General features: G+C 40.4%; 2 protein-coding genes across 8 annotated transcripts in view; one reads left to right on the top strand and one right to left on the bottom strand.

The window, feature by feature from the left end:
* Positions 1–1,262: 1,262 nt before the first annotated feature.
* On the top strand, positions 1,263–3,677 carry prlh2 (prolactin releasing hormone 2). Of its 5 annotated transcripts, none has more exons than XM_008438595.2 (4): positions 1,263–1,702; positions 1,818–1,871; positions 2,004–2,231; positions 3,285–3,677. In XM_008438595.2, the coding sequence occupies exons 3-4, from the start codon at positions 2,069–2,071 to the stop codon at positions 3,488–3,490; spliced, it is 369 nt and encodes a 122-aa protein (XP_008436817.1). In that variant the 5' UTR covers positions 1,263–1,702; positions 1,818–1,871; positions 2,004–2,068; the 3' UTR covers positions 3,491–3,677. The 5 variants fall into 5 exon arrangements, with proteins under 5 accessions (XP_008436817.1, XP_017157435.1, XP_008436816.1 ...); XM_017301946.1 differs by having other exon boundaries at positions 1,999–2,231; XM_008438594.2 differs by lacking the exon at positions 1,818–1,871 and having other exon boundaries at positions 2,031–2,231.
* A 65-nt stretch (positions 3,678–3,742) lies between these two features.
* The window catches only part of myripb (myosin VIIA and Rab interacting protein b), a 116,362-nt gene continuing 95,748 nt past the window's right edge, over positions 3,743–24,356 (bottom strand). The window contains exons 5-18 of one of the 3 annotated variants that reach the window (XM_008438596.2): positions 18,250–18,330; positions 17,631–17,728; positions 17,397–17,477; positions 16,910–17,062; positions 15,177–15,363; positions 13,875–14,410; positions 13,551–13,697; positions 12,637–13,386; positions 12,287–12,349; positions 9,153–9,344; positions 8,909–9,070; positions 8,714–8,809; positions 8,507–8,567; positions 3,743–7,599 (exon numbers count right to left, since the gene is read on the bottom strand). In XM_008438596.2, the coding sequence (XP_008436818.1) occupies positions 7,556–7,599; positions 8,507–8,567; positions 8,714–8,809; positions 8,909–9,070; positions 9,153–9,344; positions 12,287–12,349; positions 12,637–13,386; positions 13,551–13,697; positions 13,875–14,410; positions 15,177–15,363; positions 16,910–17,062; positions 17,397–17,477; positions 17,631–17,728; positions 18,250–18,330 (2,651 nt within the window). In that variant the 3' untranslated portion in view covers positions 3,743–7,555. The remainder of the gene's footprint in view (positions 7,600–8,506; positions 8,568–8,713; positions 8,810–8,908; positions 9,071–9,152; positions 9,345–12,286; positions 12,350–12,636; positions 13,387–13,550; positions 13,698–13,874; positions 14,411–15,176; positions 15,364–16,909; positions 17,063–17,396; positions 17,478–17,630; positions 17,729–18,249; positions 18,331–24,356) is intronic. The other 2 variants (XM_008438597.2, XM_008438598.2) reach the window with 2 other exon arrangements.

Below are 24,356 nucleotides of genomic sequence, written 5' to 3'. Positions count from 1 at the left end.
TTTACCTAAAGTTAGCTTTTACCTAATTTTCTCATTAATTAGACATGTTTAGTATACTGAATAGAGTAGTAAAATTAAAACATGGTCGTGTTGCTCCACATGCTACTGCCAGCATTTAAGCTAACATTAGCATATTGGCTAATTTTAGCTTATGCATCAATTCTAACATAATGRATGGTACAACTACAGTTTATTAAACATGCTTCTGCCTCTCCAAAGGTTATTGACTACGTTGCAGCTTTCTTTAGCATTAATGCTAATTTTTAACATCATAGCGCTGCGTCAAAGCCGACGAGCACACTTTGGCATGCCCCTTTAAAATTTCTGCAGGAATTTTCTAGTTGCAATATGTTCTCTGCACATGACAAATGTACATCTGTAAAGGAGACAAAGCACCTCCCTGCAGAGGAGCAGAGATGTAAAAGTTTCTTGAAGCTGGTTTGCCAACATTCTCTAAATACCTGGAGTACACGCCCTACAGTTTGTGTAATTGTTTTAAAGTTACAAATTAAGTCTCTGTAACCCAGGTAGGATTTGAACCCACAATCCCCAGCTCTGGAGACTGATGCCTTATCCATTAGGCCACTGGGTCAATCTGTAGCAGCATACTTTTGTTCAGGTTCAGAACTATGTAAAAGTAGATTATATTTAGTTTACTAAGACACTATACAAAACAATACATTAATATTTAATAGAGAAGTACATACTTAATTTAGCAGAATCATACAGACAAAAACAAAATCAGTCAATTAGAAATATTTCAACTCAATCTGTTATAAAACAATTCAGTCCAGTTCAATTTTTTACACTTGTTCATGCCTTTTGATGATGTATTGTTTTAAACTAAACCTTAAGAAACTTAAGATTCCAGTGTGGTTCCATTATATCTAAATTGCTGCTGGTTTTCCTTGTTTTCGTCTCCTGACAGATACCTTTGTACAACAAAATTATTTCTCTTTCTTGTACCCTCTCTGGGGTTTTAACTTCACATCAACACACTGTTCACTCACTCCTTTGCCCCACCAGCACAGATAATAGAGCAATCCACATAAATCAGAATCAGACAACTTCTTCTTGGATTTGCTCCAATTTTGTGCTTCTTGATCCTCTTTTTTTTTTAAAGCAACAAATGACATCTAAGTTTTGTCACAAGGGCTCTTCAGATGTATACTGCTCAAAAAAATAAAGGGAACACTTCAGTGTTCACTTAAATGTTAAAGTGTTCCCTTTATTTTTTTGAGCAGTGTAGTTGTTGGGACTTTCGGCACTGTATCTAGCTCTAATTTGATAGATTCTGGTAGTTTATGGTTCTGTTTTGCTCCCTCCAACGATGCTGATTGATGAAAGATGCCATGAAACCACCCACCACAGCCCTGGGTCACTGCTGTTGGGGTGACCCCCATGTTCACTAATTTAACGTTACCCACATGTCACAGACTCCTTGATGGACGGCTTTGCTGCGTGACAGACGCCAGGAGATTTTTCTCAAAGAGACGAGGGGTTTCAGGGAGTGGGAGGAGGAGAACAAGGGGAGGGGTGATGCTCGCATACCGTGATCTACTCTGCAATCACTCGGGGTAACTGACGTTCTTGATTCATCATCCGACGACCTCAGCGTGGCTATATAAGCTGGGGACGTTGCTGTTCAGAAAACAAATCCAGACCTCAAGAAACTGACCTCAGTTCATCACCAAAGATCTTGGTAAGTGCTTCTCGGTAATGATTTTATGGATTTTATTACCTACCGCCAAACAAATTCGTGGACATGTACTTTAAGAAGCTCAAAATGGATTTGCTTCTCTATAAATTTGTCACAGAGAGTCTCGAGAGACAAATCCCTTAAAAACAAAAATAAAATCAAAGAATAAAAGGTAAATATAAATGAAAAGATAATGTTTGATGTAGTTGTATTTGTCAATTTTCTAATTTATTCCTACCTGAGCAAACCGAGTTTGATGACAAAATGAATTGCTGTGTATTTCTTTGCATGTCCCTAAGTACAGCCGAGGTTAATCAGCAGTGCCCTTCAGTCCCCCTCAGTGCCTTGACCGACTCCCCCAACCCCAGCATGCTGCCTGGGAGAGACGCTGCTGTCCGGCAGTGCATCCTGACGAGCCGCTGGCTGCCCGCGACTCTGACGCTGCTCCTGCTGCTGTCCTCCAGCTTCAGCCGCGCTCAGAGCACCACGGTGGAGCACGACTTCCACATCGTTCACAACGTAGACAACAGAAGTAAGTAGAAGTAACTGATGTCTGTCTCCCTATTTAACTGCAGTTGCTACTGTTTTATCTGTCACCAAACAGACGTGGTGGAGCAGCAAATCTGGTTTTTGAGATTATTATTCATCATTCTACCTATTTCTCTCTCTCTTTCTTTTTATTCATCCCGTTAATTGAAATCTTGTATTCTATAGCTTAAGTTTAAAAAAAAAAAAGATATTCCTTGAGTATGTATGAAAACGTTTGATTTTTTTTATTTAGCAAAGAAATACATATGTAAAAAGTTACATTTTAGTAAATGTAAAGTATAAACCCAATTCAATCACCTGATCTGAGCTGCTTTACACAGTAATGAGATGCACAGAGTGGTGGTGTGGAAATCACCTACTTTTTCTATTTCCTTTGTTTAATAAACAAAAAAACTTTATTTTAATAGTTTCGATGGTAGTATTGACAATGCAATGTGTTCTTCAGGTAAGATGTTACAAGCTACATTTTAGAAATTAAATCGAAAACATTTTAAATGTTACACAATTACTATTTTTGTCATCCTCTTTTTTATTGCAACAACTTTGAATGTTCTTGCAGAAAGATTATTATGCTGTTTTTTTGTCTCTAATTTTTCTCTTTTGCATACCTTTATGTTCATACTTTATCTTGCCATTTTTTCTAAATGAGACATTTAGTACTAAATAGAAATTTATTATGCGAAGAAAGCTCTTTCCACTTAATTTCAATATTTATTTTAAGTTTAAGGGGTTGTGTTTAGTTTTCTACTTTTGTTTTCTTTTACAAACACACACACACACACACACATATATATATATATATATACATATATATATATATATATTTTATATTAACACGCAGAACCTGAGATGTAACATTTAGTCCAAATGAACAAATGAGGTTCGATTGTAAAACAAAATTCAGAATCTGGTCAGGATCCATTTATTTATATGTTGAAACCACAGACTCTATCGATGTGCTTCCTGTTTTTTCATGACCGCAGACATGTTTCACTTCCTTCTCCTACTGATGTTGGTGTCTGAATACACTGTCCAGGTCCAGAGATAGACCCGTTCTGGTACGTGGGCCGTGGAGTGCGACCCATAGGGCGCTTTGGGAAGAGGCACAGCAGCATGGACGCTCTTGGAAACAGTGGGATGCAGCCTGTCCTAAGGACTTTGGAGCTGCTGCTCAACAGCCTCAGAAAAAAGGAAAACCTTGAAAAAGTAATCAGTGGAGAGGAAAATGTTTGGTTACCATGATGCCATGTTCTTGCCTTCTGTCCACAAACCTTTTTTTTTATTCTCTCAACTGAAGTTGTACATTCATTTCTTTTAATGTAAGCTATGAGGTTAGTCATACGTGCATAATTCATTCACCATGAAGTATCTACACGTAAAAGAACGCAATGTATATTTATCAATAAATAAGAATGTTGTTAGGATACCAGTTAACGGTGTCGGTTTTTTGAGCTTGCGGACGCACAACAAAATGTTGACTTCAAACCAAACATGTTTCCTTCAAGTTTGCAAATTTTATTTCATAATACATTTTATTTCTGAGTATTGTGGCACATAGAGAATCTGTATTTTTTGCATTTTAATATTTTCCCCAAAATCTCATATGGATTGCAACAAACGATTACACATTAAAAAAAAAAGTGAATGGCCCGCCTTTGGAGCTGTGCACAGTGTTGCTCAGACTGGATTGAAACAGGAACAAAAGCAGTGTCTGTTTCCACGCCGTTCACTTTCATTTTCAAGAATCCCAGTACAAGATGAGATTGCTGGCGTCTCACAGCTATAATTTTAACTTCCTGCATGAATCCAGCCTCACAAGTTATAGCAATTTTTACAGTCTCTTGCACACAACACTGAAAGAACCGACCGGGCAATAAACATGTTGCACTATATAATATCCATCTCTTCTTAACACATATACATACATTAACAAACATTTTTGATGACATATTATTGTTCTTTACATTAGAAAAATACAGGACACCGATGATTGGACCCTTGCAGATGTGCTTTTCATGAAAAACTTTACACCGATCCCATAAAACCAGAAACATGCTTTTTATACTACAACACCTTTTTGGAGAACAAGACCGACAAAAGTACAGAATCAGTGTGTGCAAACTGAAAGATGTGAAAGGCTGCGATGAAAAGGTCACTAATAGAAGAGGGAAGAGCATTCACACAGAGCATCATCGCATCTTTTATGTAGTCCATCAGGACATCCAACCCTGTTTTTATATTTCGCCAAAGCAAAAAAAAACAACAACCAAGTGCATGGCTAAATCAGATTCTGATTTATGTAAGTCGTCACCGAGTAAAGAAAAGTTACCCAGAATGAAAGGCAGTCTTCTCAAATCTAGTGTCTAAGGAGTATACAAGTCCAGTGTGAATCACACTGGCCACTATAAACATGCCTTTTGTAGCAACCTGTTTTTGTAACACTCATGTCACCACTGCTGATAAATGAAGGCTTACACTGAAAGCAGTTTGAATCACCACGAGTCTGGTAGAGTTAATTAGGGGTTCTTAGAGGACAGGATAAAAGCCTTTAATTTGTAATAGTCCTTGTTTCTGCGATATTGCATAAAAATGTTCTGCAAGTACAAAAATAAACTGTTTGTAACAAAATCGTGTTTTCATGACATTTATAATATAGCCCATTAGATGTTGTGTAAAAATCTCAACAAGATTTTTATGATTACAACACAAATGTTCAGCTATGACCCGGAAAAGAATACAACAAAAACAAATGTTTTATTTAAAAAGAAAGGCCACAAAGTTGAAAACAAAGAATGTAAAAATAAATTCTACAGAGAACTTTATTTTTTTCACTGAACGTCAGACCTCAATTTTTCAACTGTCTGTCTTTTTAAGAGAGATCTTTTGAGCTGAATGGGACAAACCTGGTTAAACTAAGGTTGTTGTTATTATTATTATTATTATTATTATTATTATTATTATTATTATTATTTCAGTGGTACCGTGTTCATCTTGGTTTTAGATCACGCAGAAAATTCTTTTTGGTTTGGGATTCATTGAAAACGATCAGTGCTCCAACTTTAATTTAAGGAATATATTTTAGGGCAGTTGTAAATTGTTGCCATTTTACAAAATAAGAAACCAAAGATTCACATTAGCTTAACATTTCTAAAAGGAGACCCTGAAGTCATTCGCAGTTGCTTTTTTTTCCAAGCCTAGTCACTTTTTCAACTTTTGGCCACCCAACAAGAAATTAATTAATTTCTTGCTTTAGTTGCTGACTTTTTGTCAGCAGATTATCATGCGTTATGCATTTAGTCTATTTCATCAACAGAAATAGTCTTGCTAATTGAACTAGCTTGTGTCCTACTTCATCAGTGCTAATGCTTAGCTAAGTCAACAGATGGAGAGTCACTAGCTGTGATACCTACAGACATGATTGTATTTATAACACTTTCTATGTGGATCCAAATTCGCCCTGATTAAAGACATACTGGGCTCCAACTATGGTAGAATAAGATCTTTATTTCATCGACATCAGATTTAGGCTAGTTGTTTCCCACTTCCTGTGTGCATAGATAAGCTAACTGATGACAATTCATTTGCTTAAGTTGCTGACTGCCCATTTGTTTCAGTATAATTAGCATGCACTATATCTAGACTCAAAGTGATCTTAAAGTCAGACATACTGGACTTATATTATCTATCTCATCTGCATCATCTCTTTAGGTTGGCTCTTCCCCTTTTTCCCATGCATAGCAAAGCTAACTGGCTGTTAGAGCTTCCTTGGCCTTCACCAAGTTTAGTATAAATCGTGTTTACATATACAATTGATCTTCAAGAAAGACACATTGGAATTTAATTATGGTAGAATAAGTTATTTATTTCACCTTACTTTTACTTTGTTGTATTTAGCAAAAGCCACTTTCTTCAATTAACTATAATATTGAACTTAAGCTAGCTGGTTCCCCCTTCCTCTATGCAGTGCTGTAATAAGAAATTTGATATTTTTTTTGAGTTACAATTTAAACAAAAATACAATAAGAACACCCTAAGAAGGGAAAATTTTGTTTTGGAGAATTGAAGATCAACAAATCGCCCTGAGCTCAATATCCAATATGGCTGCCATGCATATAAAATACAGTGAAAGTAGATGCTTGGCTATAAACTATTCATGAGCTTGTTGTCAGATTCTCTCTCATTAAACCAACAGCATACTGTAAACTTCTGTTTGGAAACACATTGCTTTAGTGTTTGAACACATAAAATAAAGATTAGTACAGATAGCCTACGACAATACGACAAATCCCACTGGTCTTCCAATTTGACACATGAAAAAATTCGACCTGGGGTGTGATATGAACCCCAGATCTGTGTTCACAATTTATAGAAGGAACGGAGCACGACATAACTGGCTATTGAAGGAACATTGACTTAACTGGATGCTGGATATCAATTAGCTTCCTCCGAAATTAGAACATTGGCATCTAAACTATACTGCAATTATATGAATATTTCGTTCTAATCTGTACATCAACAGTAGATTGAACAATATCACAAATGTGCTTTCCATTTGTTTTAGCTTCTGCACGTTGCAGTGGTAGGAAAAGTTCTTCCACGTTTTGGCCCAGATACTTTGCATATCTTAAACACTGTTTTCAGGTACTGTGAGTGCAATGATCTGATTTTAAATTGTTGAAATACTAAAGGTTTAAGTGTAACCGCCATCTTATATAAGTGTGTAAAATGAAAAATGAAAAAAAAAAAAAGAAAAAAATTTATGGGAGTTGGAGGGTGGATAAATACCTGTTTTCTTTTTACCAGTTTACTTGGGAACTAAAAACACAAGACAGCATAAAAACTGTCCGGTCTTTTGATAATACTGAATCACAGAGAGTCTCACACAATCTTTCCACAGCTTCATCTTACATTTAGTAACAACACCGCAAACAGATATAGAACGGTAATGCATTCTTCTTTGTCTGTACAGATGAATATATATTTATATATATTCTGTGAGTTGTATGTAGCATGAGGATTGTTTGCAGATTTTAAGGCAGATACACCAAATGCTAAGTCAGCTTTTACATGTGTGCATTGAGGAAAGAAATACTGAAGGTTAATGGTGAAAAAGAGAAACAGCCTTTAATGTTTTCCTGTGAGGTGCAGCTGTTGAGGTTGGCTGAGGGTGGAGAACGCAGGGTGGGTGTCAGCCCTTGCTTGGCCTAGAGCTGGAGGCAGATGCTGGGTCAAGGCACTGGATGTGAAGGGCCCCTGTCCCTGAGGCTCTGTAAAATGGCCCTGAGGGACTTGTGCTGCTGCTTGTCTCTATGGCCGAAGAGCTTTAACCTGCTGCTCTGACTCCAACTTTTCTGAAATGCCATAAAAACAAAACACTTTGTTATCCAAGAAAATTAAAACCTATTTTTTTAGGCCTTTTTTGTACAGGAGAGAGAAGTGGAAGACATGCAGCAAATGGCCGAGAACCCTGGTCCGAGACAGCAGAGCCTGGACAGATCCACTGTTTTCCTACCTAAATGCCTACCTGCTCAAACTATTGAATTATCTCTTCATATTTGGCAAAGGCCTGGTCGCAAGACGTTCAATTCAGGTGTGTTAAATTAAGGAAAAGAGCTAGATACCAGCCCTAGAGGACTGACCTTGGACATCCCTGACCTACAGTACGACGGTCAGAGGGAACGAATGACGTGATCCATCACTCCATTTTCAAACCGCGCTGATAAAGCTAGCCTGACACAAAGCTTTTGTAGGGAGAAGAGTGAAGACTAAAAAGAATATAAAGAAAGCTCCAATTAGGAAAAAAAAAATCCATTTACAAACATGAAAGGGAGACGACTTCTTGTAGCTCGATAAAACAGCCTTATCAACCTGTACTGGGTGTGTGTTTCCATTTGGGTACTTTATGTCTGTTATGTCTGTTTTTAGCAAATGTATTCACTTTTGCATCTATTCAGGAGCAGCTTTTTCTTTGGAGGTGAAAAAAAAAATCCTCCTGTTCCTCTGTGTCTCTTTTAGACTCCCATACACTCATGTTATATCAGCTGAAAAAGATGTACTATTTACTCCATGCTGAGGTGATTTGGTTACTCTTCCTTACTGGTGAATATACAGAATATCAGCTTATAATATAAATTTTTCTAAATATATTTAGAAAAATGTTCTCAAATATCTCCAAAAAAAAAAAATAAATTCTATCTCTGGTTTTCTCCGTGCACGTCTAGTTTTCTGCAGACTAAACGGAAACAGCTGGATTAATACCTTTTAATGGAGGTGCTGGGAGTTTCCTTCTCTGATGGCGCGACGAGTCCAGTGTTTCAGGCTGGAATAGACACAGTTATGTAGTTTACAAACTCCGAAACGAGCAAAACTGGATTTTGATGGAGGTCATGTTATGGTACGCTACTTTTTATCAGCAAAAATCTTCAGAATATGAAAAAAATAAGGGAATCTGAAGGGCAGAGATACCTTGGACTTTGGCTTTATCTTTGAGAAGCGATTGCAGACAGTCACATTTAACCCAGCTGTTTTCAGAGCTGAAATTCTGGCCTCGATGTTTGATATCTTCAAAACAAAGACAAGTCATTCACAAGAAGACCTTTGACTTATGAACAAGCACCGCATATATCCTCCCCCCCCAAAACAAACAATCCTACTAAGTACCTGTAGTTCAGACTGCTGGACCTGAGCTGCCGCAGTGGCGACCTGGTCCTCCAGGAAGGCCAGATCAGTATCTGTGGTCCCACTGCTAATACTGCGCGCACATTGCTCCAGTTCTCCTAGCGCCCCCTCCAGGCCATACACAGCTCCAGCAGCGAGGTACACCTGCACAGTCAAGAAGAGCTAAACCGTCAGTGCCCGTCAACAACCTTTGTTCTGTTCAGTCTGATACGGTTACATAGCCTACATTCTCCTCCATCTTGGTAAGCCTCTGGTCCAGCCTGCGTGTCTCGGAGCTGCTGGATATGGGAGAGGCACTCATGGACTCGGACGGGGTGTAGCTCTCACCGCCAGCCTCTCCAATCAGATCCTCTGTGGCGTTCAAGACCTTCAGCACTTCTGTGGTGATGCTGCACAGTGAGGCTGCTGAATACTTTTGCTTTGATCGGAAAACAAAGAAGCACATGTGTCTATTTATTAGTGCCAGCAATCAAGGGTGCAAAAATGCAAGTAATACATTTTTTTGTGCAAAAAAAAACAAAACAAAAAAAAAAAAACTGAAAGAAAAGTTAAAAACAAAACTTTTCTAGTATCAAAGAAATTTTGTATACGATTGTAAAAGTAGATGTAAAGACATAAGAGTGCATTTTTATTGGGCTCATTGGGTAAAGTATTTAAGTCCAATTAAGGAGAGAAAAAAACATTCTTTTGTTTTTTTTTTTAGAAATCCTAACCTCAGAACTCTCAGGTTGTACAAAAACACATTGCAGGGACACACATCAACCTTGTTTGAGCTTGAAATTAATCACAGAAACAGCAGGAGTGCAAAACAAGGACATGGGATATGACACAAATTAGGAGAAATGTGCCCAAAAGCAGACAGACAAATTTAGAGAGATGGGTGGTGTCTTAAATATCAAAACAGCATCAGAATGAACAGCACGTGTTGATTAACAAACAGATGAATTGGCAGGAATTAGCTCATTTGATTACTAATTTATCACATTTATTTTGTGGTAAACTGGTCAGCAAGAAAGCTGTGTGTTCAAACCCTGGACTGTGTGGAGTTTGATGTTCTCTCCATACGTGCGTGGGTACTTCGGCTTACGGAGAGCCATTTCAGTCAAAATTAAATAAATAAATGGCTCTCCATATGCATGGGAAACAGGAAGTCCTGGATTACTAATTAAAGATTCTAAATAAAACGGTTCCAGTTATGTTTATTTTACAAAATTTCTCAAAGGTACCAATAATTGAGCCCCAAATAATTTTGTAAAAATGAGTTATTTTGTTAGATTAGTTAAATTATTTTCTTCACATCTTCGCCATGGGTTCCAGTGCACGTGAAGGAGTGGAGTATGTGTGTGTGTGTATGACTGAATAGCAAAGATGTGAAAGCAAAAACAGCAGCTGATGTATTCCCCCTGAAGAGACAAACACACTGCGGACATAAAGGGAGACGTGTTTTGATCAATAATGAATAAATCGTTGGGTGGCACTTTGATCAGTCCCTTCTCAGGCTTATTGATCTTATTTTAAGCAAGTGTGACTCTCTGAAAGGTGTTTTGAGGTAATGTTAGAAGAAGCAGGCACATGGATGGGAACAAAACAAAGGAGGTGGCATCTTTTCTTTCATCCCGATTCAGTGATGTCGGCCATGAGATATGTATCGATCTGAGCCGCTCAATAGCCGTGTGAAGACGTCCTCGTCCATTGGAAGGAGCCGGCATCAAACAATTTATGTTTGTTCAATCACTCTGAGCCTCGTTTTCTCGCCGTCTTGTTAAATTTCTAACGGGAACACGGACCTGCGGCATCGCACGTAGCTTCGTCCAATGATCCGCTCCTAATGTCTAATGAAATTCTGCTCAGCTACACCTGCAGCTGTAGCGAGCCATCATCCGTCTTAATTAACCGTTATTTTACCAAGAAGTCCCTTGAAATAAAATATTTATTTTCAAAGGGAGACCAGGTGAAAAGGTGCACCAAGGCTTATGTTACCCCGATATGAATCTTTATTCATGTTTTCTGAAAAACAAAAGCCAGCTTCTTATTTGTGCACGTACATGCTGACGATGACGCAGATGAGGAATATAGCGGATAATTACATCAGCCGGGCGGCTACGCAATACAGAAGAGTCACTACTTCACATTGATTCATTTAATAAAAGCCGAACTCTGTGCGGCTGTCTTTGAAAAGAGCGCACGTTTGATGCAAAAGCTGAAAATGGACAGAAAAGACCAAAATAGATAAACAAATCTTTTTCTCCCCCAATGAATTCCCAAAAGGGGGATAAGAAAACCAACAGAAATAGATGTTACGACTACATTTTCCATTCACCTTGTCGGAAGCAGGCGTGACTCAGAGAAGCATTCATGATGTCCCTAATGACCAACCATAACTCTCACTTTTCAGAGGGGTGTGTGTGTGTGTGCGCGTGAGTGTTTGTACCTGACTTTGTGCTGATTAGTCAGAGTTGACTGGAAAACAACTATTAAGCTAAGACGCTGCAGTAAGGACTTCTAATTAAAATAATTTCATAAGCATTTTATTTTACTGTCTTGTGTTTTGATGTGTGATATTCGTTCCCATTTGTACTAATTTAATGTGTGCATATCTGACTTTTTTTTCTTCCAAAAACATCAGAGATGAGTTGTCTGTTGTCTTCCTTTCTAAATGGAAAGTCAAATATACAGAGCCTCAGAAAAGTAACCAACCCCTGGTTCTTTTTCAGTTTTTCTCACATTACAGCTATTAAAATCAGTCTTACAATTATTGTTGTTTTATGTGTTACACAAACAAAATGTAACAGATAATTAGAAAGGGGAAGTAAATTTTAAATAGGCCAATTAATGAAACGGTCAAAGTACCTGGAGAGAATATGCAAACTCCATGCAGAAAGACTCCAGCTGGGGTTTGAACCCACAACCTTCTGGCAGCAGTCATACCATCTGCTCCACTGTGCAGCCCTAACCCACTTTTATTTCTACAACATGTTGAACACCAGATATTTCTTCCATTCTGCTATACAATCACACACTGCTTTCTGTGGTTCCATGAGATACAATCCCAATTAGATAAACTGATGTTGTTTAACAGGTATGAATACTTTCGCAGTGCGGCGTGCGCAGAGGAGAATGGAGGCAGACTTCTTTGGCGTGCGCTTCACAGATGAAAAATTACCGGACCAACGGCTGTGATTCATTCTGACCTTTGGAGGCTTTCATTATTAAAAATATTTTTCCAGAGAGAGAGGTTGCCAACTCATGCGCTTTAATAGTTTTACACCATGCTGGATTACGTTGAGAGTGAAGCGGATGTTTGAGTGCCTGCAAAGACGGGACGATTCGCTTTGCTCTCCGGCCGCACAATGATCTCACCTGCTGCAAGACGGAAGAGAGCAACTGAAGCCTCTGTTGTTGTTCCAAGTCATTCTGTCCCACCTGATACAAACACACACACACGCACGCACGCACGCACGCACACGCACACACGCACGCACACACACACACACACACACACGCACACGCACACGCACGCATAGAAACACACGAGGCAAATAAAACCAAGCAGACGAAACACACCGAAGCAGTGAGCGCAAAGGAGGACAAAAGCAGTGTAAATACAACTTTGAAGGATGCCATGATGGGAGACAAGCAGACAAAACAGGCATACAAGCCAGAGACAGAGAACGACTGAGAACGAATGTGTTTCTAATCTCTCGTCTCACCTGGTTGTTTGACAGCCCCCCCTCCTGGGAAGAAGGAGAAACAGCAGGGGAACTTGCACTGGATCCGCTCCTCCTGGCTCCACCTTTGTGCGCCGCCTCCTTCTCTCCATCTCTCTTGCGCTGTTTCTTACTTACTCTGTTCACCTCTCCTCTTTTCTGCTCCTTCTCGGCTACTCTCTCTACGAAACTCTCCGCTCTTTTCTCTAACCTCCTCTCCTGAGCTCCCGTTTCCTCTCGCGCCGAGGCGCTCTTTGCTAATCCGGGAGCCCGTTTCATCTGCTGCCCGTTCACCTGTTCCGTCGCTCCACTTTCTTTCTCTCTCTTGACACTTGCACGCTGCCTTTGCCTCTCCGTTTCTCTTGGTCTCGATTTCTCTTTCTGCCTCTCGCTTTCTTTCTCCGTCTGCTTGTCCTCCTCGTCGGATGAAACGCCGTCTTTGCTGTTCCCTCGGCTGACCAGCCGACTGAGCTTAGATCGTATTTCCACTTCCAGAGAATCTCCAGAGCCAGATCCAGGCCCCGGACTCCTGGAGACGATCTCTGGCCCCGGGGACATGGAGTCAAGCTGAGCAGAGTTGGGCGGTGGAGAATTTGGAGCTACCATGTCTGAGGGCTCTGGCTCTCCTGCTGTCAGGGCATCTAGTTTGAGGCCGTCTGGTGCAGCTGGTGCTGCTAGCGTACCGTCAGGCACCGGCTGCTCCTCACTTAAACCTCTCTTCAGCAGAGCGTTGAGTAGAAAACCACTGTTCTCCTGAAACACGCAAATCACAGGGGTTAAAATCATCTGGCCCACTACAGAGAATACGCAACGGCATTAAAAAAAAAACACACCTGTTTGGTAGCAGACATGAGCAAAATCGTTGGTGACACAGCAGAGATGAAGAGACACAAATAAGCAACCGTTAGAAGTGTTACCTGTGCTAAGGGGTAGATGGACTGTGCATGGTTCGGACCTCCGGGTTTGTTCTGGTCCGTTGACGACTCCTTTCTACTTTTCCTGCGTCTCCGTGATCTTCGGACACACTGCTTGTCGTCCGCGTCGCTGCTGTCTCCCGTCACCTGCTAAACAAACAGCAGGAGAGGTGAAATGTCTGATTTTCATTGGTCAGCTTCATCTTATTTCAGTAATTAAAATTTCTCAAGTTCACCTGGAGGCCAAATTACTATAGAATGAATCTAGATTGGTAAATTGTTTTTTTCTCCAACCTGCCTCTATGAAATACGTGAAGGAAGCATCACCTTGGGGTTAAAGTTCACATCCAGCGCCTCTGTGTGGGCTGAGTGTTGGGATAAGCTCTGCTGGAGGGGCGGATGGTACAACGGCTGCTGGCGAGGATGCAGCTGAGAGTCCGCCGGTCCCTTCCTCCTCAATAAGTTGTGAGTGGGTTTGCGAGGACACGCAGACAGAACCGACGAAGCCTCGGAGTCCGAGTTGAGGGTCTCCGTGTTGGTGTACAGGCCAGAGGACGGCGAGGTAACAGCAGGGTGCTGGGTGTAAGTCCACTCAGGGTCGTGCTGCGAGTCCGTGTAGTAAGTCTCATCGGACAATTTGCGGCGAAACTGTTGGAGTGCTGCGCCCCACCCGCCATCATCATCCTCGTCTTCCTCCTCCGAGTCGGAGCCCATCTCGTCGTACGCAGAGACCACCCTGGACTCCTTCTCCAGGACGCTGAACACCAGGCTCTTCCTCTTGGTGAGCAGACTGGGCCGGGAGAGCTGCGAGCTGTGCAGAGCGATCCAGTTTCCGTCCGGGCTATGCAGCACCGAGGATGCGCCTGGAAGCACAAAGCCATCAGGATGTTTGAGGAAAAAGATGAAAAAAAGAAAAAAACTTCAGAGATTTTCTACACTTTTTGGAAATTAAAAAAATCTGAAAAGTGTGGCATAGATTTGAATTTAGCCTCCCTGAGTAAATACTGTGTAGAACGACATTTTTCTGCAGGCAAAATCCAGATTTGCCGTCTGTCCAACTAAACAAGACTTGTTCAGAGCAGCAAATGCTCTTTAAGAAAAGAGAACTTATAATTTTTGATAAACATCGACTTCAGAAAATCTTTTGAAAGAAGTCCATTTTCCAACTGATTTTATGTTTTAAAATAAATAAAAGCATAAAATGTTTCCAGGAAAGAGGATGGATACATTTTCTTATGTGTGATATTGAACGTTTTGGAATGTAAAAAAAAGTTTCCAACTTAATGATAGCAAAAGTAAACCTAAAACAATTTCATTAGTTTTTTTTGTGTGTCATTCTGTCGATAAAAAACCACTTATGACATGAAAAAAAATAAAATTGGTACAACCAGTTTTTTTTTTATGAAACTCAAATTTAAAACATTAGTTGATTCTTTGTCTTTTTAAGCCAGAGTTATAAAAAGTTGTGAAAAGTTCAAAGAGCCACAGGATTTAGATCCTTGGGGTAAATCATTCTGTGGTGCACTAAACACTTTGTGACAAATACTGAAAGAGCTAAAGGGGTATAAATGCTTCTCTAAGTCTCTGCATCAAGACAAGCGATAAGGTGAACGACACTGGGATCTTTACTTGAGTTGTCCAAGCGATCCATGCTTTTCCAGCCGGGTAGCGATGCAGCCTTGCCCTCCCTCTTTAGAGAAGCGTACTCCTGCAGAGCGCCTCCACCAGCAGCAGCAGCAGCTGCCGCCTCCTCCTCCTCCTCTGGACCTTTCTCTGGGGAGTCGTCACTTGTGAGGGAGAACGCTGACCGGGACCGCTGCAAGACGATTAAACACTTCTTTAGTTAGTTTTCACCTTATTTTGTCCAGGGAAAGAAAAAAAAAATAAAAATAAAATTGGTGGTCGTGATTTAATAGTCCCAACAGCAGGTGGAGCTCCAAAACAAGCAAATAAAATACTATGCACCAATTCCCAATAACAAAACCTCCCTCTGGACACAAATTAATTAAAGGGGTTGTTTATTTTCAGAGCACAACTTCCAATTTTACATGAAATCTTCAAAGCGGGCTCATAATTTTAGAGTTCATTAAGACGTTATTTAAAGTGGTTAACAATAGCTCTCTGTGTTTAGCTTCAGGGAAAGCCAGAAAGGATAAACGCTCTTAAGATAACAGGCATAAAGCCTTATAACAAGTGGGATATGATCTTAATCTGTAGTGCTGCCAAGCAGTGAGGCGGCTCTGAGAGTCCATTTGCATCCGCTGCGTCTCAGTGAGTGTGTTTGCAGAAAGCTAATAAACAGGCGGGCTGAGAAGTTAGGAGGATCCGCGCGTATTTCGCAGGACTTTGATCTTCTGTGAGTTAAACAGCGGGAAACTGAGAGGCCCGAAGGGGGGGCCAGCTTTGATGCTCCGCTCACACACACGACAATGACAAATCGGTGTGAGTCCCTGCTGGCTGGTGGCGGGATCCGGTGGGAGGCCGATCCTGCTGCTGGTTGGTTTTTGCTATGAACTCGTGTACGCAGCGTGTCGTTTCGCTCCAGACTGAAACATTACCTGGAAGGGTTGCAAACTAAACGGCTTGCTTGGATTGTCTTAGGTCCAATTTTTAATTTTTCTATTTAGATCTGCCAAAACTGCTTCCGAAATATGACATTTAGAGAAGAATGTTTCCTTTACTTTAACTTCCTGAGGGGGGAAAATCTACAGTAGAGAGGAAAACAAGTATTGGCCAGAAAACTGTGATATTAGAGGGAATTCTAAGCCACCACAGAGTGCCCAGTATTTCTACTAAATCAATGTCAATTTTAGGGTTCATTTCACCTTTAAAGCAATACTCTGTGTAAATAAATTTTTTTTTTTAATCTTGATCTTTTAATTGCAGCAGAATGCAGCTCTCCATTAGACAACGATTCTGCTGGATCCTCAGAGAAAATGATAAATGACCACATGGATAAAGTTCTGTGTTTTTAAGAAGAGCCTCAAGCGCGGCGTTAATAACAAGCTAAGCGGGCGCGTGCTTTGAAGGTTTACGGTTGTTAAGGTGTGTGGTCTGGGTAGCTCTTTGGAATAAAATTAAAGACCAAGCACTGACCTTTACCTTTTAAACCTGAAGATTTGATTATTTTTCCACAAAGCACCATGTCCACACACTTTGTTTTTCAATTTTCCATGAACTAAGAGGGAACGACAAGTTCACAATAGGACAGGCAGAGAAATAAGCCGGGCTATCAAACAAGACTGCAAATATGCAGCCTGTAGGTTAGGGGGAAAAAAAACAAAAAAACCCAACTGTCTCTGCACACAAATACGGTTTACACCCACCATCCAGACATTTTGGGATGAAATGGTGGGACTCACCCACAGAGGGTAGGGGTTCTTCAGAGGGTCCTGTGATGAAGTGTGAGGTTGAGAAGGAGATGGCAGCTCACCGGACTGGACTAGAGATTGAGGTTGTGGCCAGACAAAGTCATACTCTGTCTGCATCTCTGATCGCTTCCTCCTCTGAATGATCTGACGGAAACAAAAGAAAGAAAGAAAGAAAGAAAGAAGAGAGAGTGATGGAATCCTCCGAAAAATAAGCATATCCTATCATACTAATGCAATATGTTCAATAGTCTCTAGCCTCCTTATCAAAGTAGGACACTAGAATAATCTTACTACAATTAACCTACTTCGTTTCGACTCGATGTTTCATGCTCGAATGCGTCGTTGATGCAAATTGATCCACAATGAGTTCATTATTTATTCATTCTCATTTTAATAATGATGGTTTCCATTACTGCTTGCTGATGATGCGGAGCAACAAAAATGTCGTGAAAAGACAAAGCAGCCTGTCGCCGCTCACCTTCTGCACAATCGTTGTCGCGAGTTCCTCTATGAGCTCATCTTTGTGGTCCCGCAGATATCGAGCCTCATTCTGCTTCTCCTGCACACACACACACACACGTTTCATTCAGAGAGACTCAATTATGCAGAGGTCAGACAGAGAGAAGTAGGACATGGCTGGGAAAGTTGGTCATGCAAATATTTAAATTAGGAGAAGAACATAAAAAAAAAAAAAAGTGAAACAGCATCCTACCAAACTGTCCCGGAACTCCTCCGCCTTAGCGATGGCCTCCTCTATAGCTTCCTCAGCAACACGCAGGGCGACTGTGAGCGTCTCGGCCATACTGTGTCCTGTTACCACAACAACAAACATGGCTCAGATATTCACATACGTCAGGGTTAAAGCCTCTTAAAGTTATCTAACTTGACATTTGCAGGGCAAAAATACATATTTAGTTTCTTATTCAATTTCAGTTTAGATTTTTTTGTGATTTCTTAAATTTTAGGCCCCCTTCAAGCAGGAAAAAGACTGGACAAGAACAGAAAAAAATAATAATAATTTCAACAGTGTGGGTTGTTTTTTTTTTGTAGGGGCTTGGAGACATTGTCTTGGGTGCATTAAAAATTCACAAAAAATATATATCAACTGCATCTTCTGCTTCCAAATATATATTTGGGTGGATTTCTGCTTAAGTGTTTGCGTGTGATTTTGTTTAGAACAACAGAGAAGGGGTCAAACTTTGAAGGTGGCGCTGAATATCAACAAAGAACGCGAAAGATTAAGGCTCTGAAATGGCAAAGATTATTTTGATGGTAATTACTTCCCGTCTGCGGCGCCGCCAGTGCCGACCGCTCGTCAACGCATCTCTCACCTTCACTCTGCTTGTAGAAGACGGAGTCGCTGCCGCAGACGCTGCCATCGTTGTCGTTGCTTCCGTCGTGAACGCTGCTTTCTGAAACACGGAGGGGAGGGAAATCATGAAAGGGTCTCTCCTTATGCTGAAACTCCAACATCCTGCACAAATCGCGCTGATTTAAGGCGCAGCTGCAGCCACGGGAAAAGTAGGTTACGGCTGGAGCATCGTGTCATGAAACCTTTTTGTTAACTGGATTTCCAACCCGGTTCTGTTGTCTCGTCGGTTGTGAAGTTCTGTTTCAGTGTGATATTCACTTAGCAAAATGACAGGTCATCTCATTGTTTAATTTCTGGTTCAAAGCAATCACACACATATACACATATGACAAAAAATATTCTGAAGCCTTATTTTTTGTTCCAGTCCTGCTATCTTTAGTTGCTCAATTCTCAAGGAAAACCTACATTTACGGCAATGTAAATGTGGTATAAAGGTGAATTCAGTCACATTACATGTTAATTGGTCTAATTTAAAGGACAGGAACCACTCTGATAAGGTTATTGGTTAAAAGATTTCCCTTTTTAGAAGCTCACATTCCCTCAGAGGCCCATTAGCTGCAGTATGATAGGCCTCCTGGGGGGCTTCTCATTAAACCGGCAGTAAAAGTGAAGTGGTTGTACTTTCACATGCAGCTTTTAAAGACTAGAAACTTGCAGAAAAAAACAAAAAAAAAAAAAAAATGTAGCTGGTGATTGCCAAACCACCATGGCAAAGCAGAGAGAGGTCCATCACTAAATCCACCTCTGGGTTCATTTTCATTTCTTGACACAAGCTCAATGGAAACTCATAGAACAGACTAAACATAAAAGAAACTTGGATCCGTGTTTGTTCACACTCTTATTCCAACATGTCGTCATTTTCCTCTGCCCTCCTTAGCCAGATCCCTGTATTCCGTAGTTAATTCGGTCCCGTTGCGGAGCCTGATGGCCAGGTGGCAGACACAGACACAGACGAACGCTCCTGGTGGTTCGGTGCGAACCTGATGTTAAGCAGCACAGGCCAGGCTCACGTTTCCCTGCCATAGCTGTCATACCGCCAAGACTGCAGCACACAAACTCATCACTCTCACACTCAAAGTTTTGACAAGTTTTAAACATGAGCCTTCCCGTGAAGGGCAGAAAAAAAAAAACACTTAATAAAAACCGTTTAGAGTAAAACCCGAAATGCATCAGAATAAAGAGAGTAGCATTCCTCCTCCCCCTCTACTTTTCATTCAGCAGGAGCAGCAGCTCCGTCTGCGAGGTGAGCTTTATCGTTTCAAGAAGAACTGCTGTTTGTCAAAACGCTGCGAGATTTTTCAAAGCGGGAGTGCAAAAACCAGCAATTTCACCTGTCACATCGACACGCGGCGACACAACAAGAAAACACAATGTTTGATGTTTCTCTGCACATCTGACTCCCTAGAGGAGGTCCTTCCCCCTTCCCCAACCCCCCCAGCCTGCACACAGCCCAGTGCAGGAAGCCCCAGAGAACGTCACCCTCTCCTTTGACCTTTCCCCCCCGTCAGTCTAATCGTTGAATGAACAGAATTGCACAGCTTCTGCTTGGTTAGAGCTAGATTATGGTTTCTGAAGACGACAACAGATCGGTGGAATTACCTGCAGCAGCAGAGGACGATGTAGACACAAAAGTACTGCTGTCAGAGAAAACGGGGTCGGGGAGGCGCCTCCAAAGATTCTCTCACTGACTAGTAGGCAAACAAGGAACGCTGCTTGCACACGCTGAATAAACTTGCCAGTCATATGGAAGGAGCCCGCGGCGTCGTGTTCTTGAATGCAAAGCATATGCTAAACCTTTAGCAAACAGGAGTACTGTATCCATTTCCTTTACAAATACTGTTGTATATCTCTATGCATTTGAAAGACTGTGGAGGTGAGCTGAAATTTTGATTTCATCTCAACCCAAACTCTATAAAAATTCTCAAATGTACACTTTTACGTTAGCTTTAGTGTGGTATATCCATGATTTTCTTTTGCCCTGGGATATAAATAGAACATGTGATGGAATATATGATTTATCAAAGAAAGCCTTTTCTCCTAGCCTTGCTTTGAAATAGGAAATAGAAGAGAGCACACGCTGAGCTACGAAGCATGTGCTGGTTTTAAGGGAAGAAATTCAAGTCAATTCAGTTGAATACTATTAGTAGCCATTATTGATAAGCAGCGGTCTGTGTTAAAGCACTTCTGACGAAGCCTCTGACTGAAGATACTGTTGTTGAGTTAATGTCTAGGTGTCTAGGTGATATTAAAGCTTGGTTGGCCTCGAAATTTTTAAATTTTAATGACAAGAAAACAGAGGTGATGGTGTTTGGACCCAGTGGGTCCTGTGAGTCCTCCTCTGTTCATCTGGGACACTTGGAGGTACATTTTAAACCTGTTATTACAGATCTTGGTTTTAAGGTGGACAGTGATTTTAAATTGGACAACCAAATCAGAGCAGTGGTTAAGTCCAGCTTTTATCATTTAAGGCAATTGGCATCAGTAAAATCTTTTCTTTCCAGGCAGCATTTTGAAACAGTGATCCACGCTTTTATTTCCACTCGATTGGATTACTGTAACACACTTTATCTGGGAGTCAGTCAGTCGCTGCTCTCACATCTGCAGCTGGTTCAGAATGCTGCTGCATGACTTTTAACAGGAACTCGAAAGAGGGAACATGTGACCCCTGTCCTGGCCTCACTTCACTGGCTGCCTGTATATTTTAGGATTCATTTAAAAATTCTTATGTTTGTTTTTAAATCACTGCATAATCTTGCCCCGGCTTACCTCTCTGAGCTTCTTTACCCCTACGTACCTTATCGGTCTCTCAGGTCAGCAGATCAGCTGATCTTGGAGGTACCGAGATCCAGGAGGAAGCTCAGATGGGACAGGGCTTTCTCTGTCATTGGCCCAAAGTTATGGAACGCCTTGCCTTTGCAGGTCAGAGAGGCCCCTTCACTGTCCACTTTTAAAGTTTTCTCTTAAAACCCATTTATTTCACTTGGCTTTCAACACCAGCGGGATCCAGTTTTAAATTGTATGTTTTTGTTTTTAAACTGTAAGAGTTTTTTTTGTTGTTTTTTTTTAGTTCTTTTTTTATTTATTTTTTTATTGTTATGTTGTGTTTTACTGTACAGCACTTTGTATCAGCTGTGGTTGTTTTAAAGTGCTTTATAAATAAAGTTGGATTGGATTGGATTAATGTGAAGAGGATTTTCAGGAATGCGCATTGTGTTTCATGAAATAGGGCAGCTGCGATCATTGACGACATTGATGGTTTATTGCTGTTTATCATTATTTTTAGTTGAGGCGTGATTTTTATGATTTCAGTTTTAAGAAGGAGATCAGCTGCAGCTATTTGGTGTATCTGTTTCTTAGTAAAAGAGAGGCTGATTAAAACCAAGCTTATAAAGTTTTTTTTTTTTTATTTTAAAATATATTTTAAAAATATGAGGAGTACTTCAACTACCTGGCAATAAGTGGAAATGTGGATGCTTTGTAACTTTGATGAGCCATAAAAAAACTACAGTATGTAGTTAAAAAGGACAGCAAAGCAGATTTTTCATTTGTTAAGGTTTTGTGTGGATGCATTTGTCACCGAGTCTTTTGAAAGAATAAAATCCCAAGCATAGACATGATCAAGCTTACTCCATGACCACCTCAACACAAATCCAGAAGAGAAGCTGTTGTGCTGAGAGAATAAGGGAGGATCCATGACTTTGGTTGATCGATTGTTCAAACAGAAATAATCAAAGATCTATATTATTTAAGACTGGATTGTCCTATTGGCAAAAGGAGGATTTACAAACCTTCAACAATAGCGGCACACAATAAAACAACATACCCAAACTACTTTATGTGTTGTTTTAAAATGATTCTGCTGCCTAATTAATAAATAAATGCATAATTAGATGCTTTAATAGGACCAAATGGATTCGGTTATTCTGTACATGAATGCTGTTCACCCATAAGTTCTATGAATAATGTAACAACAGCTACGATTCAGTATAGCTGCTGGAATATAAAACAGCATTACATCAGTTGATGCAAAGTGGCAGCGATCCACCATATTACAGAATATATAACTGGTCTTCTTGAGGACATTTAAAATTTACTGTAAGTCATTTAGACAAAGATTTCACTAAGTGTTTAAGCGAGAACTTAAGCATTAAAGGAATTATGACAACAAAATGTGGCAATCACAATCCTTCATCTCCAATAATCCTACCCTCCTTAGATGCTGATTATACTACTTAAGAGAGATTATTGACTTTTTTAGGGTTAATTGATTGAAACAGAGTGTGGGAGGAAACAGGAGAAAACCCACACAGCACGGGCGAGAACACAGTGTTCTTCTGCAGAGAATCCTAGGCAGTTGGCTGATGTAAACCAGCGAGGCTGCTCTTCCTAACCACACGAAAACATCAGCTCTAAAATCTTCATTCTGAAGCGGCAGAACAACAAAAACCGCACATATAGGAGGTAAATTCGGTTTTTAAGGTTGCAGCGCTGTGACTGTGAAAGAATATTAATTGCAATAATTTGGTTGTTTTCCTCATTACTTGTCCGAATGCAACAGTGAGATGAAGCAAAGTCACGAGTATCTTGACAAGAATAACTTTCAGCATTCCGACGTAACGAAAGACGAATCTGCGGCAACGAACGTGCCGCCAATGCAGCACCGCACTTCAATCCATCACAGTGCTTTGTTTTTTTTCCCCCCACTTCTCATAGCACCACACGCAGCTGAATTCAGAATCCCTGTCGGCAGAACATAGACATTTCGCAAGATCTGAAAGCCTTTTAGGAAGTAACTGCAGTGCCTGGCAAAAAGCGATTTCAGCCCATGAACCTGAACACACAACAGAATGTGCAGATCAACACATATTTGCACCAATTCAACCTTGTCATCTTCTTTTGCTGAAACAACACAAATATACATATATTATATATTTATACACACACATACAAAAGCATTATCTTTGTTTTTTGGCAAAGTGGAACCAAATTCCTTGTTTCTGAGCGCAGACTGGCCAAATGGAGCTGATTTTGCAGCTTTTATTATTTCTTTTACAAATAAATACCTGTAAAGTGCTTTTGCATATGTGGTCTTGGATTGACTTAGTTAAAACTTTGAAGAAGCGCTTATATGTTAAATAAGTTCCGTTTTGTGTCATTTTGCGCTGGATTTTTGAAAACCTCGCCTACTTTACACACAAATATCAGCTGCTATTTACTTTTGCCAACAGATGGCAGTAGTGGTTTTGATGCAATAGTGCTTTGATACAAACAATTCGACCGTAGCTCGAGATGTGTCTCATTAAGGTGAATTTCTGATCCAGTCTCAAGTCTTTCCCCAAAAGCTTTTTATTCAGTATTGCCCTATTTTAACTCCTCACATTGTCCCATTTATCCCGTCATTGGCTAACCAAAGGCATCCCCACAGTATGATGCTGCCACCACTGTGTTTCAGAACAGGAATAGAGCGCTTAAGAAGTTCGTTAAACTGACTGTCGCTCTTTCTTTTTGGGTCTTTATTCCTAGAAATCGCTTTAAAACACCAGGAATACTTTCCTTCGACTTCAGAGTTATTACATTTTTCCGTTGACCTTTCATTTAAAATCCTAATAAAATACAACAGGACACAGTCGTATAGTTAAAAAAAAAAAAAAAGCAGAGATTCTCTAAATAAAAATGAAGCGAAATGAGGATGTATAAATGAACAAACCACTAACAACATTCCTGAAGTGCCAGCAGCAGCAGCAGGAGGAGGAGGACAGACAGTCCAGACGGTTTGCTTTCAATTACAGCGCAGCATCTGGCAGCACACACGAGCCCCGTAAACAAAGTCCTCAGAACAATGGCTGAGCTGACAGGATGACTGTTTATATCATTCAGGCTGGTGGAGGAGAGGAACAAACACACATATGGTCTATTGTCTCTTTAATTTGGGATCAAGTTGGGAGTTTACAGTAATGTGATGGAGCTGACATTTAAATCTGTAATAAACATAAATTATACCACAAACAAGAGCTCAGTCGCTGAGGAACATATATAACTGAGGAAATATATGCTGAGGAACATATA

Source organism: Poecilia reticulata, linkage group LG20, assembly GCF_000633615.1.
Source record: "Poecilia reticulata strain Guanapo linkage group LG20, Guppy_female_1.0+MT, whole genome shotgun sequence".
Taxonomy (NCBI): domain Eukaryota; kingdom Metazoa; phylum Chordata; class Actinopteri; order Cyprinodontiformes; family Poeciliidae; genus Poecilia; species Poecilia reticulata.
Note: the sequence above shows the minus strand (reverse complement) of the source record. Positions and strands in the feature narration are given on the sequence as shown.

Bases quoted from the DNA above. Each gene is read 5' to 3' on its own strand.
- prlh2 (XM_008438594.2), top strand. From the start codon at position 2,069: ATGCTGCCTGGGAGAGACGCTGCTGTCCGGCAGTGCATCCTGACGAGC. The intron at 2,232-3,284 runs GTAAGTAGAAGT...TACACTGTCCAG, and splicing joins TCACAACGTAGACAACAGAA to GTCCAGAGATAGACCCGTTC.